A 19,817-nucleotide genomic window follows, 5' to 3' on the forward strand; every position below is an offset into this window, starting at 1 on the left:
AAGAAAGTTGGTTGGGCCATTAGAGCCAGAGAACACCTGTGTTCTGAAGGACATCCACCCGCCAGGCACTGCGCAACATCAGTGTGACACGTTCTGCCCCCGTGGGACTTTCACTCTCGATGGGCACACGGTTCGGCATTTAGTAATACAGCATGATACGTCCTTGGAAGTCACATGCCATCGTGGCTGGGGCAAATTCAGGAAGAAGTGGGGTCTGACCAGACACTAGAAGAGCTTTTGAGCAGAAGAGGAAAGAGGGACAGTTAGGCAGAGAGGAAACCCCGATAAAGACCTATTTTTTTTTCTTGTAGTACTAGGGATTAAACCCAGGGGTATTCTATCTCTGAGCTACAGCCCCATCTTTTTTTTTTTTTTTTTGGTGGTGGTACTGGGGTTCCTGGAAACCCTCCTACCTCTGAGCTACACTCCCAGACCTGTCATATTTTTATTTGGAAAAAGAGTCTCTTAATCCTGCAAGGCTGGCTTCGAACCAGCGCGATCCTCCTGTCTCCACCTCCCAAGCATGGGGATTATTACAAGTGTGTGCCACCACGCCCGGCCCCATCTTATATTTTATCTTTTTTGTGTGTGTGTGTGTGTGGTACTGGGGGTGGAACCCCTGGGCTTTTTACCTCCGGGCTATACTCCCAGGCCTATTTTATATTTTACTTGGAAACAGGGTCTCACTAAGTTGCTGAGAGCCTCACTGAGTGGCCGAGGCTGGCTTCGAACCTGTGTGATCCTCATGTCTCAGCCTCCCAAGGGCTGGGATTACAAGTGTGCACCACCACGCCTGGCTTTATTTTTATCTTGAAGCAGGGTTTTGCTATGTTGCTGAAGCTGGCCTCAAATTTACAATTCTCCTGTCTTGGTCTCCCAAGTACTGGAATTAGGGGAATGTACCACCAAACCCAACTTCCAGTTTTTTGGGTTTTTTTTGTTTTGTTTTGTTTTGTTTTGTTTTGTTTGCGTGTGTGTGTCTCTGGAAATAGAACCCAGGGCCATTCGACCTCTGAGCTATATCCCTGCCCTAATTTTTATTTTTTATTTTGAAACAGGGTCTCACTGAGTTGCAGAGGGCCTCACTAAGTAGCTGAGGCTGGCTGCAAACCGGAATCCTCCAGTCTCAACCTCCTGAATGCTGGGATTACAAGTGTGTGCCACCACACCTGGCTCCCAGACCTTTTTAAAAAAAAATTTTTTTTTTTTCTTATTTGGAAACAGGGTCTCCTTAGGTTGTAGAGGTCCTTGCTAAGTTGCCGAGGCTGGTGTTGAACCTGTGGTCCTCCTGTCTCAGCAGTGAGAAAAGTCGCAGCTGTGGTTTAACCTTAGACTGCCAAGGGAGATCAGGAAACCACAGCAAGACCTGGTCATTAGGGCTCTTGTCATTGTTCCAAGGAGCGTGGGTCCTTCTGAGAGCTCGGGAGACTCGCAGAGGGTTGTGAACAGAAGGTGGGCTTGCCCACACTTGCTGTGTGCCTGTGGCTGGAGAACAGGTAAGACTAAGGGTGTGAGCAGTTCAAGGAAGGGGTGACAGTGGCCTGAGCTAGGCAGTGACAGTTCCTACTGAAATGCACCCCAGGCCCAAGTGGCAGATGTCTCGGTGTTGGGGACAGAGTTGGGGAGCTCGGGTCTGTGGGAAGTCCCTGAGCCTCCCACTCCTCACCATTGGCCCCTGGAGAGGGATGTGTCCCCTGAGCCCTCTAGCTCCAGACCATCTCAGGAGGTCAGTTGCAGGGTCTGGATAGGACCTACATTGGCAATCAGTTCCCGCATTCACCTCTTCCTGGGAGGACTGAGGGATCCCTTTTGCCCAGCCTTCAGCAATCGTTTGGATTCGGATGGAAAAGCTAGGCTTCCCAAGCCAAGAGAGGCTCTCGGCTAACCCAGTTGCCTGTGGAGAGGCTGGTCCCAGGCACTGAGCACATGAACTAGGAACTCAAAGAGGTCGCTGAATGCCTTGGTTGGCAGGTGGCCGGAGGTTGGGGCCCTTTGAGAGACTGCTCTCCTTTCCAGTTCTGTTGGGCCAGGAAGTAGCTCATCCTTCATCCAAAACTGCGGAGCGCATGTCCCAGGCCACCCCGAGGTGGTCGTGCTCTTAGCTGTGCTCACGGCAAGTGCAGGACGCAGCTGCTCTCCGGGCCTGATGCAAGGGCCAGGGCTGATTCTTTGTGGAGGAGCCCAGCCTTCCAGCTGCTTGTTTGGGGTGGGGACATCTTCATGAGGGAATTAGGCAAGGAAACCATTTCTAAGCCAGAATTGAAAGCACACAAAATTCTAGTTCTGGTTCTCATTCATACCCCCCCCTCCTCCTCTTCTTCTTCTTCCTCTCTCCCTCTCTCTCTTTTCTTCCTCTCTCCCTCTTTCTCCTTATTTTGAAGTAGGGTATCACAGCCAAGTGTGGTGGTACACACCTATAATTCCAGTACTTGCGAGGCTGAGATCAGAGGATCACAGGTTCAAGGCCAGCCTTAGCAAGTAGTGAGACTCTCATCAACCTAATGAGACCCTGTTTCAAAATAAAAAATAAAATAGGGCTGGGAATATAACTCAGAGGTAGAATGTTCCTGAGTTCATCAGTACCAAAAGAAAAAGAGACAGACAGAGAGGAAGAGGAGATAAGAGAGAAAGACAGAGGGAAGAAGGAAGGAAGGAGTATCATTAAGTGGCTGAAGGTCTCACTAAGTTGCTAACTCCGTTCTCAAACCTGTGATCCTCCTGTCTCAGCCTCCCAAGTCCTGGAATTACAGGTATGTACTACCACACTCAGCACCCCAGTTTTTTTTTTTTTACAGCATCAGGTTCAGGGCACTACACTCAGGTCTGTTTCCAAAGAAATATGCAGGAGCAAGGATCCCAGTAAGAAAAATCTTTGGGACCAGTTATGCCTTCAAGAAGTAAAGAGCTAAATGTCATGTTGAAAATGGCCCATAAACACCTTTGAAGCCTCATGGTAAACAAACAAAAGCTTTATTACTAGGATTTATTTTCTTTCCTTAAAAAATAACAGGGCATTAAAAACAAGCCAAGAGCTTGAACCCCTGGGTTCAGCGTGCATTAAGCAAAGTAGCCCAAGAGGAAGATGCCACAGCACATACACACAATGCAGTTGATGTCCAGAAGGGTTTTCACGACGGGCTTCTCCTCCATGAAATCTGCGACGGGCTCCACTATGCTGGGCGGCTCTGCTTTGCCCTCGTCTCCCATGCCGCAGAGCCACAGGAAGGCCTTCATCACCCTGGACGGCTCTGGGATCTCCTCATCTGAAACGAGCCCAGAAAGGGAGTCATGGAGGCTGCATCTGCCGGCGAAGGGAGAGGAGGGCACAGAGCACACAAGTGTCCAGGCACTGGGATCAGCACAGTCCATACGCAGCCGAGTTTGTGCCCCAGCTCCGAAATACACTCTCCACAAAAGTGTTCGTCCCTCCTTGGCCTCCTGGAAGGTGATGTGGCCTGGGGAGAGCTGGAGTGGTCCTACCCCCACCTCGGCTCTGTTCCTGCTTGTTAGTGGTAGAGCTTCACTCATACAGCTAGGTTGAGTGGACGCCTACAGGTAGGTAGTCTAAGCCTCAATTTTTTCCTTTTTTTTTTTTTTTCAGTACTGGGAATGGAACCTAGGGGCATTCTACCTCCGAGCTACATACGTACACCCCAGCCCTATTTTTTTATTCTTTATTCTTTTTTATTTTTTGTTGGTACTTGGGTTTCTGGAAACCCTTCTACCTCTGGGCTACACTCCCAGACCTATTTTTATATTTTTATTTGGAAACAGAGTTTCTTAAGCCAGCGAGGCTGGCTTCGAACCTGCACAATCCTCCTGTCTCTGCCTCCCAAGCACAGGGATTACAAGTGTGCACCACCATGCCCGGCTTTATTTTTTATTTTATTTATTTATTTATTTATTTTTTTGTGTGTGTGTGTGGTATTGTGGATGGAACATAGGGGCTTTTCGACCTCCAGGCTATACTCCCAGACCTCTTTTATATTTTAGTTGGAAACAGGGTCTCATTAAGTTGCTGAGAGCCTCACTAAGTAGCTGAGGCTGGCTTCAAACCTGTGCGATCCTCCTGTCTCAGCCTCCCAAGTGCGGGAATTACAAGCGTGCGCCACCATGCCCAGCTATTCTTTATTTTGAAACAGGGTCTCACTGAGTTGCAGAGGGCCTCACTAAGTAGTAGCTGAGGCTGTCCTCAAACCACAGTCCTCCTATCTTAGTCTCCCAAATGCTGCAGTTACAAGCGTGCACCGCCATGCCCAGCTCTTCTTCCTTGGAATTTCTAAGTGAGAGCAAGCAGATTTGCTATTAAGCATGTTGAAAAAATAGCCTTTCTCTCCCAAAAAATATGTTCTCTCCCATTTTTCTCTTCTTTCTTTTCTTTCTTTCTTTCTTTCTTTCTTTCTTTCTTTCTATCTTTTTCTTTTCTTTTCTTTTTGTGTGTGGTACTGGGGATTGAACCCAGGGGCTTTCTACCTTTGGGCTACACTCCCAGACCCTTTTTTTTTTTTTTTGGTGGTATGTGGGTTCCTGAAAGCCCTTCTACCTACGGGCTACACTCCCAGACCTATTTTATACATTTTTAGTTTTGGAAACAGGGTCTCTTAAGCTAGCGCAGCTGACTTGAACCTGCGTTGTCCTCTTGTCTCCACCTCCCAAGCGCGGGGATTACAAGCGTGCACCACACCGCCTGGCTCCCAGACCTATTTTTATATTTTATTAGAAACAGGGTCTCACTAAGTTGCTGAGAGCCTAAGTAGCTGAGGCTGGCTTCGAACCTGTGCTCCTGTCTCAGCCTCCCAAGTGCAGGGATTACAAGCGTGTGACACCATGCCTGGCTACCTTTTTCTTTAAACACATGGCCTTCTGGAGTTTTCCCACTTTTTTTTTTTTTTTTTTTGGTACTGAGGATTGAACCTTGAGGTATTCTGCTTCTGAGCTACACCTCCAGATTTTTTTTTTTCTTTAAACAAGATCTTAGCCGGGCATGGTGGCACACCCTTGTAATCCCAGCAATTTGGGAGGCTAAGACTGGAGGATTGCAGTTTGTAGACAGCCTCAGCAATTTAGTGAGGCCTTTTGTAATTCAATGAGACCCTGTTTCAAAATAAAGATTAAAAAATAGGGCTGGGGGTGTAGCTCAGAGGTAGAATGGCCCTGGGTTCCATTCTCAGTAAAATAAATAAATAAATGATTAAATAAATAAATAAATAAATAAAGTATTGTAAGGTTGCTAAGACTAATCTCAAACCTGCAATCCTACCATGTCAGCCTCCCAAGTACTGGGCCTAGAGGCTTATGCCACCACACCTGGCTTAGTGTTCCCACTTTGGATTGATATAGATTCATATCCACAATATCAATCAATCAATAAATAGCATCAGGGTTAGAGAGATAATAGGGCCAGATGGTACTTTGACTAACCAAAGGGCATATGCCACATCTAAGGATCAGCTGCTTATCAGCTCCAGATAACTTTCGCCATGCAGACATGTGGGCCTCATGTTACCAAACTGTCCCTTTTTTTTTTTTTTTTCAAAAGAAGATGGAAGAACTGGGCATTGTGGCGCACACTTGTAATCCCAGCATTTGGAAGGATGAGACAGGAGGATCACGGTTCGCGGACAGCCTCAGCTACTTAGGCCCTCCGCAACTCAATGGGAGCCTGTTTCAAAATAAAGAATAAAAAATAGGGATTGGGGTGTAACTTGGAGGTAGAATGCCCTTGGGTTCCATCTCCAGTAGTAAAGAGGAGGAGGAAGAGGAGGAGGAATAGCAAATCTAGATATTTAAGTGAAATTTTCCAGTTTCTTTTTGTGGTACTGGGGGTGGAACCCAGGGGCTTTTCTACCTCCGGGCTATACTCCCAGACTTATTTTCTATTTTATTTGGAAACAGGGTCTCACTAAGTTGCTGAGAGCCTCACTAAGTGGCCGAGGCTGGCTGCGAACCTGTGCGATCCTCCTGTCTCAGCCTCCCAAGCACTGGGATTACAAGCGTGCGCCACCTCGCCTGGTGAAATTTTCCAGTTTTCAAATGTCAACTTAAATTTTAATAAAACCATGTCGGTCAGCTGCCAGCCTGAAGCCACTCACTTCAAGAGAGCTGTTGTGCTCCAGTGGACTGTACAGGCTTGTGTAAGGATTCAACAGGCCAGGCTTAGTGGGCCTTCAACAAGCATCTGCTATAATTGTCCACCTGAGGCCCCTGCTGAAGTTACTAAAGAACCTCTTCTGTGGCTAAAGAGTGAACGGCTGGACAGGTGTGATGGCGCACGCTTGTAATCCCCGCGCTTGGGAGGCTGAGACAGGAGGAGCGCACAGGTTCGAAGCCAGCCTCGGCCACTTAGTGAGGCTCTCAGCAACTTAGTGAGACCCTGTTTCCAAATAAAATAGAAAATAGGTCTGGGAGTGTAGCCGAAGGTAGAAAGCCTCTGGGTTCCATCCCTGGCATCACAAAAAAAAAAAAAAAAAAAAAAAAAAAAAGAATGAAAGGCTGAAACCTTGGAACTGGGAACTGGGGATGTAACTTTCCAAGTCTCTCTCTTCCTTTCTGGTCTGTGATTTCATAGAAAAACTCCTCTTAAACACAGAAAGTTTCCTGGGGCTCCTACTGGCACAAGGGTGAGAGGCAACTCACAGCTGTGGGTTTTGGATGAGGTTTCTTGAGCAATCTCCAACTGGACGCCGTTGCCGGTGGCCTCTTGGGTCCCTTTCTGGGGAGGAGTCAGAGGCTGGGGACCTGCTGGTGGCATCTGCTCCTTCTGGACCTTGGGGTCCTGACGAGTAAACCAGGTCAGGCGGCTGACCTAAGGAGCAGAGGGGCAGTGAGGGGGGCTGCCATGGCTTCCTCACGCCCCCGCCGGCTGCAGCTCCGTCTCCATGCTGGGTCTTTCCTTCTCACCCCTCCCTCCCCCAGGCTGCAGGCGCTGTGCCCTTCAGGACCATGGACATTTCCCTCGCTCAGTCCCATCCTTCTCTGACTGTATTCATTCTCTGGCTGGAATCTGAATGTCCTTTGTTTTCGTCCTCAGAGCCAAACCCTAGCCTAGGGTATTGTCGGACCCAGGGATTGGCCATTTCAACTCCACCATCTCTGGGAATCAATCATCTGGGAATCAATTCCCAAATAAACACATGTCTTAAGCTAGGAATCAGGAACTTTGCTAGAAATTCTAGGACAGAAACAATAAGAGGATGTATCCCTAGATGCTGCCTGACCCTGTATGGGGTCAAAGAAATGAAGCAGAACTGAGAGATGGATTCTTTTTATCTTTTTGTACTAGAGAATAAACCCAGGGGCTTTCTACCCTGGGTTCTACTCAGAAAGCTGTACCCCCAGACCTATTTATATTTTATTTTGATAAAAGGTCTCACTTATTAGGTTACCCCCAGTCCTATTGTATTTTTATTTTGAAACGGGATCTCATTAGGTTGGTGAGAGTCTCACTACTTGCTGAGGCTGTCCTCGAACCTCTTATCCTCTGGTCTCAGCCTCCCAAGTACTGGGATTAGAGGCACGCACCATCACACCTGCCTGAGAGCTGGATTCTGATGACCTTATTATCCCAGTCCTGAATCTCCCTGTCCCTGAAGCCCAATCCTAAGCTTTTCAGTGACAGTCTTCTTTGCTGAAGCCAGGTTGGGGTCAGTGTTCTGTCATAGGCAAGAAATATAGCTGTCAACCCAGATATACCATCTCCTTGGAGGGAGGCTCTGTGAACCAGCTCACGGCAGACACAACGATCAGGGTGATCACGGAGAGAATCGCGGAGAAGTAGAGGTAGTGAACGTTCTTCACCACGCCTGGGCGCTCATCCGGCTCGTTACACAGGGGCTCAGGGTACACGAAATCCAGGGCCAGTCTGATCAAGCCTAGGATCAGGCCAAAGATGAGCCCTGTGAAGGCCCCCTGTAGGCAAGAAAAACAGCGTAGAGACATCAGGGAATCGGGCCTCCAGCCACCTCAAGAAGCCGTCTGCAGTGCTGGTCACTGCATGCGTCTGGGGTCTGGGAAGGTTCGAATCTACTTACCTGTTTATCTTTTGTGTGCTTGAGTGATATTTATTCTTGCTAGGAGTGTTCTACCTCTGAGCTACGGTACCCTAAGCCCTGTTTTATTTATTTATTTTTATTTGTATTTTTTTGTGGGTCTGGGGATGGAACCAAGAGGCATTTGACCTCCAAACTACACCCTCTGCCCAATTTTTTTATTCTTTATTTCGAAACAGGGTCTCACTGAGTTGCGGAGGGCCTCACTAAGTAGCTGAGGCTGTCTGTGAACCGTGATCCTCTGGTCTCAGCCTCCCAAATGCTGGGATTACAAGTGTGCACCACTATGCCCGGCTCCCGTTTTATTTTTTATGTGGAAACAGGGTCTTTCTAAATTGCTGAGCCTGGCCTCAAACCTGGGATCCTCCTGTCTCAGCCTTTCTTGTACTGGGATTACAGAAATGTACCACCATGTCTGGCTTATTCAAATACAGTATTCACTTGGTTCAGAGTATTGGTTCCAGGACCTTCCATGAATCCCCAAATCCAAGGATGGTCAAGTGTCTTTATTAAAATGGATCTGTTTTATGTAACCCCCATAAATCTTCCTGTATACTTTAAATCACCTTAAGATTACTTATAATAATGCAATGTGAGTGCCATGGAAATAGCAGTTACACTGTATTTTTTAGGGAAAATAACAAGGGAAATGTCTGTACCTGTTCAGTACAATTTTTCCCTCAAGGATTTTTTCTTTCTTTTCTATTTTTTTTTTTTTTTTGGTGGTACTGGGGGTGGAACCCAGAGTCTTTCTACCTCTGAGCTATACTCCCAGACCTATTTTATATTTTATTTGGAAACAGGGTCTCACTAAGTAGCTGAGAGCCTCACTAAGTAGCTTAGGCTGGCTTCGAACCTGCGCGATCCCCTGTCTCAGCCTCCCAAGCGCGGGGATTACAACGTGCGCCACCACGCCCAGCTCCCTCAAGGGTTTTCAATCTGTGTTTGGTTGAATCTGCAGATACAGAACCTCACTGCAATGAGTCAACTGCATAATAATCTACTCAGCCCGCCTCCTCCGTGTGTGTGTGTGTGTGTGTGTGTGTGTGTGTGTATGTGTGTGTGTGTGTGTGTGTGTGTGTGTGTGTGTGTGCTGGAACTGAACCTAGGAGTATTCTACCTTGGAGCTGCACCCCCCAGCCCTATTTTATTTTTTATTTGGAAGTAGGCTCACTAAGTTGCTGAGGCTGTCCTCCAACCTATGTTCTTCCTGTCTCAGCCTCCCAAGTACTGGAATTACAGGTGTGCGCCACCACACCCAGCTTTCTCCTGCTCTTATAACTTAGCTTCCCCCATTTAATAACACATGCACATGTATATAATATATATTAATTGTGTGTGTGTGTGTGTGAAGATACTTCTGAGAACCCCCATTGCACTTGTTTTTCAAAAGCCAGGTAACAACACCTCCCTGCATCCCAGACAGAGCTCATGATCCCCAACGACTCCAAGTCCAGACAATCCTCAGGCGGCCCTCGGCGCCCCTCTGCAACCGCCCTCACCCAGGCCTTGTGGGCAGCGCTTGGTTCACCACGACAAGGGCTGCTCCAGAGATACCTTCTCATTGGTCCGCTTCCAGAAGCATCCCAGGATGAAAACCACACCCAGTGGCGGCTGCAGGTAGGAGCTCATAGACTGAATGTAGATGAACAGCTGGCCCCCCTGGCTGGCCTGCACCGCAGGGATCCAGAGGATGGAAATTAGGACCAGCACAAGCACGAACACCCTGTGCCGAGGGAGAGAGGCCCAGAGTCAGTCACTTCTTTTACACGGTTTTACTGAGGTTAAGTTACATCCCATCAAATTCAGCCCTGCCAACTGTGCCATCCAATAGGTTTAAGTGCATTTATGGGGTTGTACAACCATCACTACAGTCTACCTTCAGAACGTTAGCCAGGTGCCGTAGCGCATGCCTCTAATCCCAGTACTTGGGAAGCTGAGACAGGAGGATCGCAGGTTCGAGGCCAGTGTGCAATAACTTAGTGAGACTCTGTCTCAAAATAAAAAATAAAATAAGGCCGAGTGTGGTGGCACATGCCTGTAATCCCAGTACTGGAGAGGCTGAGATGGGAGGATTGTAGATCCGAGGACAGCCTCAGCAAGTAATGAGACTCTCATCAACATAGCAAGACCCTGTTTCAAAATATAAAACAAAAAGGGTTAGGGGTATAGCTCAAAGGTAAAATGCCCCTGGATTTATTCCCTAGTACCACAAAAAAATAAGGAAAGAAAATAGAGCCAAGAGTGTGACTCAGTGGTAGAATACCCCTGGGTTCAATCCCCAATACTACCAAAAAAAAAAAAAATTACAACATCTATTATATCAAAAAGTTCCCTCAAGCCCATTTACAGTTTACTCCTGCTCTGACTCTAAGTACCCACTTACCTGCTTTCTGTCTCTCTCGCTTGTCTTTGCTGGTTCCTATAAGATGGTATCCTGTGGGATGTAGTCTTTTGCAGCTGCCCTCATTCGCTAAGTATAATGCTGTAACCTGTATCGGTATTTCATTCCTTTCTCTGTTAAAAAATACCCATTGTCGCCGGACGTGGTGGCGCATGCTTGTAATCCCAGCATTTGGGAGGCGGAGACAGGAGGATCGCGGTTCGCGGACAACCTCAGCTACTTAGTGAGGCCCTTTGCAACTCAGTGAGACCCTGTTTCAAAACAAAGAATAAAAAATAGGGCAGGGGGTGTAGCTCGGAGGTCGAATGCCCCTGGGTTCCATCCCCAGACCCACAAAAAAAAGAAAAAAAAATATATGTATGTATGTATGTATATCCATTGTCCTGGATGAGCTATGACAAGCCATCGTGTGTCCTTCCGAGTTGATGGCCAGTTGTACTGTTGTTCCTTTTTCAGCTACTATAAATAGTGCTCCTATGAACACATGTATATGAGACATGTTTTCATTTCTAGAAGTGCAAATTGCTTGGTCATGTCATATGTTTAACATTTTTGGGGGGCGGGTCTGGCAATGAAACCCAGGGACATTCAACCTCTGACCTACACCCCCTGCCCTATTTTTTATTCTTTTATTTTGAAAAAGGGTCTCACTAAGTTGCAGAGGGCCTCACTAAGTAGCCGAGGCTGTCCATGAACTGCGATCCTCTTGTCTCGGCCTCCTGAATGCTGGGATTACAAGCATGCACCACCACGCCCGGCTATGTTTAACATTTTAAGACACTGCCAGAACTACTTTTGAACGTTTGAACCTTTTTATTATTTATTTATTTATTTATTTATGCTACTGGGGATTGAACCCAGGGGCATTCTACCACCGAGCTACATCCCATCCCCAGCTTCATTGTTTTGCTTTATTTTGAAACAGGGTCTCACTAAGCTGCGGAGAACCTCACCAAGTAGCTGAGATTGGCTGCAAACCTATGATCCTCCTGTCTCAGCCTCCCAAGTACTAGGATTACAAGCGTGCGCCACCACGCCTGGCTTGAACCTTTTTATATATCCCCACCCACAAGCTATATAGGAGTTCCAGTTTCTCCACCTTCTTGACTGTCTTTCTGATGATAGCCAGTCTCGTGGGTGGTAGCGGTACCTCAGTGTCCTTGTGGGGAGGGCGGTTATGGTACTGGAGATTGAACTCAGGAGCATCTACCACTCAGCTCTAACCCCAGACCTACTGATTTGTTTGTTTAGTACTGGTGATTGAATCCAGGTGTGTTCTGCCTCTGAACTATACCCCTAGCTCTGTTTTATTTTTTGTTTTAAAACAGTCTCTCTTTTTTTGTGGTATTGGGGATTGAACCCAGGGGCATTCTACCTCCAAGCTATACCCCAGCCCTATTTTTTGTTCTTTAGTTTGAAACAGGGTTTCGCTAAGTTGTGGAGGGCCTCACCAAGTAGCTGAGGCTGTCCATGAATCCTCAATCCTCCTGTCTCAACATCCCAAGTACTGGGATTACAAGTGTGCGCCACCACTAAGGGCCTCACCAAGTACCTGAGGCTGTCCTCGAACCTCGATGCTCCAGTCTCAGCCTCCCAAGTACTGGGATTAGAGATGTGGGCCATCACACCTGCCTCCTACCCCCCACCCTGCACCCGCAGGTCCCCATCTAGATGGGTGCTCCTCCTCGGAGGCACTCACTCTCCTGACTCCCCATGTGGATACTCATTGGGCTGTGAGTGTCTGTTGACTTCTCCTCATCCTCTCGCTCCATGAGAGCAAGAACTGCAATCTTTTGGCTGCCATGAGCTGGTACCTGGCACACAGTAGTTTCTCACTGAGCATCTCTTGAAGGAATGAGTGGCTTACTCGCTCACACAGTCCTAACGAGTCTCCCCTTTGTCTTCAGGGGGGCTGAGCCGGCCGGGACACCTTGCTGAGAGGACTCCGCCCGTGGTGGGCTCCGTTCTCTTCTCCCTGAGCATCTCAACTCTCCACTCCCCTGCCCAGCCCCACCGTTAAGGCCTCACCTGCCCACAATCATGAGCTCCTTCTCGGATGCCCGTGACCGGATGTGCATCCAGATGTCCATGGTGAAGATGGTGCTGGCGCTATTAAAGACGGAGGTGAGGGAGGACATGAGCGCCGCCACCATCACTGACATCATGAGCCCGCGGAGTCCTGGGGGCAGAAGAAAGGTCTGTAGGCCTCGGGCTCTCTGTGGAAGGCTTCTGCCTTTACTCCTGTCCCTATTTCCCCAGGCCCGCGGTGAGAAGGTTGGGCAGAACCCACTGAATGGTGGGACCTTGGCTGGGGGTGGGGTCTGGACCTGGGGCTCTCAGCCTCTGACCCCAGAGCCTACTCCTGCCCACAGCCCTACTATCTTATCCTGGAATCAGAGTTCAGCCAGAGCTGCCTTTTCTGGTGTTCCAGGGGACTCCACGTGGGGTGAAGGGACATTACCCACAGGCAGAAGCTCCAACACAAGTTTGGGGTACGCGATGTCAGAACAGCCAGAGGGGTTGCCACAGATCTTACTGCAGATTTCTGGATCTCCACAAGCCACTTGATCTGCAGAGGAAACACAGACCCAGAGTTGAGCAGACAGGCGCTCAGAGCCCCAGGCCCGGCCACCCTGTGGCTGACGCCCGCCGGCAACAGATGACAGGCTTACTGCGCATAATTTTATAGAGCAGTGAAAGAGAAAAGAGCTCAGACTGCAATCATGCTGTGGAGCCTCTCCGACCTTTAGCTACGATGTCTGTGAAGCTGTACTAACACTTCTCTGCTTCTTAAGATTATAGTGAGAAGGACCGAGATCACACACACACACACACACACACACACACACACACACACACACACACAGCAAGGGAATGCTGAGAAAATGTGGGCTATTGTTACTGTAACACAAATAAGGCAGGTGCCTAGCCACAGCCTCACCAAGCTGTCTTTGGTGTGGTTCCTCCCCCCACTGCCAAAATGGGGGAACTTCTTTTGAAGTTCCCCACTGCTACAAAAAGGGGATTTTTTTTTTTTTTTTGTACTGTAGATTGACGCCAGGGTCATTCTACATTCAAGCTAACCCTTCAGCCCTTGTCTTTTTGTGTGTGTGTGTGGGGGGGGTGTGGGTGTGGTGCTGGGGATGGAATCCAGGGGCCTTCTACCTCCAAGCTATACCACCTGTCCTGTTTTTTATTCTTTATTTTGAAACCGAGTCTTACTGAGTTGCAGAGGGCCTCACTAAGTAGCTGCAGCTGTCCTCGAACCTCGATCCTCCTGTCTCAGCCTCCTGAATGCTGGGATTACAAGTGTGTGCCACTACGCCTGGCCCCTCTCATTTCTTATTCTGTGACAGGGTCTCACTTAGTTGCAGAGGGCCTCTCTAAGTTGCTGAGGCTGGTCTGGAACCCGTGATCCTCCTGTCTCAGCCTCCCAAGTACTGAGATCATAGACATGCATCACCATGCCTGGCTGGCAAGTGCTTTTTCAATTTCTCTGTCCCCTGCCTCCTTCTCAACAGCTCACAGGGCTCAAGAGCTGCTCCTTATTTTACATGCAAGGTCTTCACCATGCTGGCTCTGAAGGCCTCTCTCCTCTTCTTTCTTTTCTTTTTTTTTTCTTTCTTTCCTTTTCCTTTTTTTTTCTTTTTTTTTCTTTTTTGGTGGTACTGAGGGTGGAACCCAGGGGCTTTCTAACTCCAGGCTATATTCCAAGACCTATTTTATATTTTTATTTGGAAACAGGGTCTCACTAAGTTGCTGAGAGCCTCACTAAGTAGCTGAGTCTGGCTTTGAACCCGTGCAATCCTCCTGTCTCTGCCTCCCAAGCGCGGGGATTACAAGCGTGAGCCACCATGCCTGGCTTCTTTTTTCCTTTATTGGTTATTTTCTCTCCTGAGCAGCTCTGTGGCCTCTCCAATGTAAAGCCACCTGGCCATCCTCGCACCTCTAGTTCTTTATCTCCACCTGCTCCTGTGGTGAACACGGCTGCTCTGGTGTGATACGGCTTGAGCTTGTCTCCCATGGTTCACGTGTTGGGAGCTTGGTCCTCATTGTAGTGATACTGGAAAGTGCTGGGCCCTTTAAGAGGCGAGGCCTAGGGGGAAGTCCTTACATCAGTGGGGATACTACCTCAGAAAGGATTCATTTCAGGCATTTGATGGAAGCTTATAATCCCGGTACTTGGGAGGCTGAGATAGGAGGATTGTGGGTTCGCAACCAGCCTCAGCTACCTAGGCCCTCTCAACTTAGACCCTGTTTCAAAATAAAAAATAGGCCAGGTGTGGTGGCACACGCTTGTAATCCCAGTGCTTGGGAGGCTGAGACAGGAGGATCGCACAGGTTCGAAGCCAGCCTCAGCTACTTAGTGAGGCTCTCAGCAACTTAGTGAGACCCTGTTTCCAAATAAAATATAAAAATGGTCTGGGAGTATAGCCCAGAGGTAGAAAGCCTCTGGGTTCCACCCCCAGTACCACCAAAAAACAAATCAAAACAAAATAAAAAATAGGGCTGGGGGTATAGTTGGAGGTAGAATGCCCCTGAGTTCAGTTCCTAGTACTACTTGAAAGAAAGAAAGAAAGAAAGAAAGAAAGAAAGAAAGAAAGAGAAAGAGAGAGCAAAGAAAAACAGCAGAATTAATGCAGTCCTTGCGGGACCTCTCAGTTACACCCCGCAGGAGGGTGGTTGTGGGCTCCCGCACTGTGGCTTCCTGTTTGGCCATGCCATATCTCCCTCTCACATGTTCCCACCATGATAGCACCTGCTGTGAGGTCCTCTCCAGAGCTCACCTTGCCCTTGAGCTTCTAGAAATGTGAGCTCAGTAAACTCCTCCTGTCTTTACAAAGTTACCCGGCCTCAGGTATTATGGTAACAGGAAGCAGACTAATAGAACAGCCAAGCATGCAAGCATAGGGCTCCTACTTGGAAGACATGAGGATTAAAAAAAAAATAGCCGGAAGTGGTGGCACATGTTTATAATCCCAGAACTTGGGAGGCTGAGCCAGGAGGATCGCAGGTTTGTAGCCAGCCTCAGCTACTTAGTGAGGCTCTGTGCAACTTAGTGAGACCCTGTTTCAAAATAAGGAATAGCCGGGTATGGTGGCGCAGGCTTGTAATCCCTGAAGGGTTTCCAGGAACCCCAGTACCACCAAAATAATAATAATAATAATAATAATACTAATAATAATAATAATAATAATGAGGAGGAGGAGGAGGAGGAGGAGGAGGAGGAGGAGGAGGAGGAGGAGGTGGAGGAATAAAAATAGGGCTGGGGGTATAGCTAAAATTTAGAATGCCCCTTGGTTTAATCCCCAATAACACACACACTACTAGTGTAGCATAGATTATATGCTCGTTATATTTTTATGGAGAGAATAGATATCATGTTATTGTCCTTTTATAACCCTATGAGGAAGGCAGAGATAACTTTTACATTTCACAGCTGAAGAGGTTTCAGATAGGAGAGAACTTGATTACAGTGACCCAGCATGATGAAAGTCCAGGCCAGAACTTAAACCCAGCTCTCTTGACTCCCAGTCTGATTTTTCAGGGAAGGAAGGTCAAGACAGCATCTGTCTTCCCATCATCCAGCAGCGCCCATGGGCCATTGGGACCCTCAGAATCTTCTACGGTGTCGCAGCCCTTCAGCACCTGTGTCTGGAAGATGCCTGTCTTGTCACCGTTCATCCCCCGCTCTTTGGACCTCACTGAGCCATGCTCCTTACCAGCAGCGCAAGGCACACAGGACCCCACATTCCACGGCGGGCCAGGCCAGCTCGACCCCGTTACTCCCTGAGTGTCTTTAACAGGCGTATCTAGGATTAACTCCCATAAAGAACTCCCAGACCTCTGCTCTGCTCAGTCCACAGCCTGCGGTCCTTCCTCATCATTTGGACAGGTGACATTATCTTTCAGCCCTTGTTTTTTTCTGGCAAGTGAAACCTGCCCTTAACCTTAGGCAGGGGTGGGCAAGGAGCCTTTAACTGCTCATGCAGCCCCCCCAACCCCTGCTTCTGATGTGATTCAAGGCCAGGATGACCGACTACTCAGGTTTCAAGTTCATAAATGGCCTCAGCTGCAGATGTTTGGCAATATTTCTAGATGAGGTCTATTTCGTCCCTGTATTTTTTTATTTGTGTTTAAAATGTTGATCTAGTAAATGTAAACTTGTAGCTGGGTGTGGTAGTGCACGCCTGTAATCCCAGTACTTGAGAAGCTAAGGCAAGAGGATTGCAGGTTTGAGGCTAGCCTCAGCAACACAGCAAGGTTCTCAGCAACCTAGCAAGACCACTTGTAATCCCAGCATTCGGGAGGCTGAGACCGGAGGACCGCGGTTCACAGACAGCCTCGGCTACTTAGTGAGGCCCTCTGCAACTTAGTGAGACCCTGTTTCAAAATAAAGATTAAAAAAATAGGACTGGGGATGTAACTTGGAGGTCAAATGCCCCTGTGTTCCGTCCCCAGACCCGCAAAACAAAACAAACAAAAAAAAAAAAACAAAGATTAATAACAAGGGCTAGACATGTAGCTTAGAGGTAAAATGCCCCTGGATTAATCCTCAGTACCAAAAAAAAAAAAAAAAACCCACTCATTGAAGAAAATTTAAAATGGTATTTGTTCATTTGGTGTAAAAAAATATGTTCATCATAGGGAAATTTAATTGATTCAGCTTTGTGGGCTGCTAACCCACCATCTGGTGACTTCTTCTTACCTGCTAGTTAACCATCTATTTCATATACGGAGTGAGCTGTCTTGTCAGAAAGCCTCAGCCCCCTGAGGTTTAAAATAAATAAAAGATAGCCTCTGGCCAAGTCATGTCCAACCATAGCACAAAACCCCCTCCTTGCACAAAGCAACATTCGTACAATAAAGAGGCTGCAATAAACACTGTATGTGGACTTCACTTACTTTTCATGAAAAGATACTATTATTATTCTTATTTTAAAAACAAGGATCTGGGCATCGTCAAACAAGCCTATAACCCCAGTATGTGGAAGGCTGAGAGGAGAATCACAGGTTTGAGACCAGCCTCAGCAAGTAGTGAGACTCTCGTTAATCTAGCAAGACGCTGTTTCAAAACAAAAGTAAAATAGGGCTGGGGGTGTAGCTTGGAGGTAGAATGCCCCTGGGTTCAATCCCCAGTACCACAAAAAATTGTTGGATACATAAAAGAATAAATAAATGAATGGATCATTTACTTTCTCTGAGTGTTGAATTCCTCATGTGTAAGATGGAAATAGCAGTAAAGATATTTATCTCACAAGGTCATTTTTTAACTTTAATTTTTTCATACTGGGGATTGAGCTCAGGGGTACTATACTTCCTAGCTACACCCCACAGCTCTTTTATATTTTTTTTTATTTTTTATTTTTTACTTTTGGTGCTGGAGATTGAACCCAGGGGCATTCTACCTCCAAGCTATACCCCCAGCCCGATTTTTTATTCTTTATTTTGAAACGGCATCTCATTAAGTTGTGGAGGTCCTCACTAAGTTGCTGAGGCTGGCTTTGAACCTGCATCTCTCCTCTTAATAGATATTTCCTAACAGAGATTTCATCTGACTCTTTTCTTCTGCAGAATATTATGTAGGATAAAGCACATGGGAGGAATCTTTCCACTTCCCTGCAAGTTAAGAACAACCTTGGTAAACTGGGCGTGGTGGCGCACACCTGTAATCCCTATTTTTGCGAAGCTGAGACAGGAGGATTGCAGGCTCCAGGACAGCCTCAGCAACTTAGCAAGGCTCTCAGCAATTTGGCAAGTTTTCAAATAAAAAATAAAATAGAGCTGGGGGTGTAGCTTGGACGTAAAATACCCCTGGGTTCAATCCCTATCACCACAACAAACAAAAAACCAAACAACAACATCATAAACCTCCCCAAACTAATACTGTTGAGGAAGGCTTCCGGTAATTTCTACCGAGTGTCTTGGGACACTGTAGTTGCACACTGAACCAGTCCTGGGACTCCTGGTAAAGATGGCTCCACGCAACCCCGCGAGGACGGGTCTCTAGCTACGTCGTGTGTGTGTGTGTGTGTGTGTGTGTGTGTGTGTGTGTATGTGACACTGGGGGTGGAATCCAGAGGCATTCTCTCTCTGAGCCATACCCCCAGCCCTATTTTTTATTCTTTCTTTTTTCTTTCTTTCTTCTTTCTTTCTTTCTTTCTTCATTGGTGATACTGAGGATGGAACCCAGGGGCTTTCTACCTCCAGGCTATATTCCCAGACCTATTTTATATTTTATTTGGAAACAGGGTCTCACTAAGTTGCTGAGAGCCTCACTAAGTAGCCGAGACTGGCTTCGAACCTGTGCGGTCCTCCTGTCTCAGCCTCCCAAGCGCGGGGATTACAAGCGTGCGCCACCACGCCCAGCTTTATTTTAAAACAGGGTCTCACTGAGTTGCAAAGGGCCTCACTAAGTAGCTGAGGCTGCCCTTGAACTGCAGTCCTCCTGTCTCTGTCTCCCAAATGCTGGGATTACAAACATACACCAGCACACCTGCTTAGCTACACCCTCTAGAAGGTGGTCAGTGACCTGTTCAGAACCTTCCACAAGCTCCAGACTCACCGACACTCGCCCCCTCCTCTGCCTGTCTTCTCACCTGTGAAGAGGATGCGGCTGACCATGCCGGGGAACACCATTATGAAAAGGGGGAGCACTTTCAGGTATGCGGCCAGCAGGGAACCTCCTTTGGCATGGGACACGTTCTTAGAAGCCAGCGCCCGCTGGACAATCACCTGGAAAACAGGGTGGTGGTTGGCAAGCAGAGATTCAGTGTGCCTGGCTTCCCTTGAAGAATTCCATACCTCTTTCTTTCCCACTGACAGCCCCTGTGCTCTAACTGGGGTTAGAGCTAGGAGCTCTGACTCCTTCTCCGTCCCCTCCCGTCTCCTTTGAAATTCAGGGCTTAGACAGAGCAAATTAGAGTTATCCACAGAATGAGTCCAGCTCTCTGGCTACCGTGATCAGTCCAGGTAAAGAATGCACCAATTAAAGCTCTCTGGGGAGTTTCTTCTTAAAACAGGGAAGAGGGGAAAGAGGTGGCTGCCCCCTGTGGCCAATAGTGGAACTACTAGCTGAAAGTCACAGGGAGCTGGACCCTGCAACTCTGCCCCCCCCCCCCCATACTGGGACGCCTCTTCCAGACTGAGGTCATTTCAGAGGAAAGAAAACCAGAAGATGAAGAAAGAGAAAGAGTTTTTGTTTGTTTGTTTGTTTGTTTGTTTTTTAGTCTGGTTTTTTTTTGGTAAGCATTTTTTAATTTGGAATCTTTTTTTGGAGGGGTACTAGGGATTGAACCCAAGGGTATTCTACCTCTGAGCTACACCCTCAACCCCCTCTTATTTTATTTTATTTTATTTTATTT

General features: G+C 47.6%; 1 protein-coding gene across 1 annotated transcript in view; it reads right to left on the reverse strand.

Moving 5' to 3' along the window:
• Positions 1 to 3,057: 3,057 nt before the first annotated feature.
• Positions 3,058 to 19,817, reverse strand: part of SLC5A11 (solute carrier family 5 member 11) — a gene marked incomplete at both ends in the record, with an annotated part of 34,917 nt that continues 18,157 nt past the window's right edge. Inside the window, 7 exons of the mRNA XM_080704213.1 lie at positions 3,058 to 3,263; positions 6,637 to 6,805; positions 7,693 to 7,908; positions 9,606 to 9,774; positions 12,481 to 12,631; positions 12,914 to 13,021; positions 19,053 to 19,188. Of these exons, the coding sequence (XP_080560339.1) occupies positions 3,058 to 3,263; positions 6,637 to 6,805; positions 7,693 to 7,908; positions 9,606 to 9,774; positions 12,481 to 12,631; positions 12,914 to 13,021; positions 19,053 to 19,188 (1,155 nt within the window). The remainder of the gene's footprint in view (positions 3,264 to 6,636; positions 6,806 to 7,692; positions 7,909 to 9,605; positions 9,775 to 12,480; positions 12,632 to 12,913; positions 13,022 to 19,052; positions 19,189 to 19,817) is intronic.

Source organism: Muscardinus avellanarius (genome assembly GCF_963383645.1).
Source record: "Muscardinus avellanarius genome assembly, chromosome: 10".
NCBI classification, from domain to species: Eukaryota; Metazoa; Chordata; class Mammalia; order Rodentia; family Gliridae; genus Muscardinus; species Muscardinus avellanarius.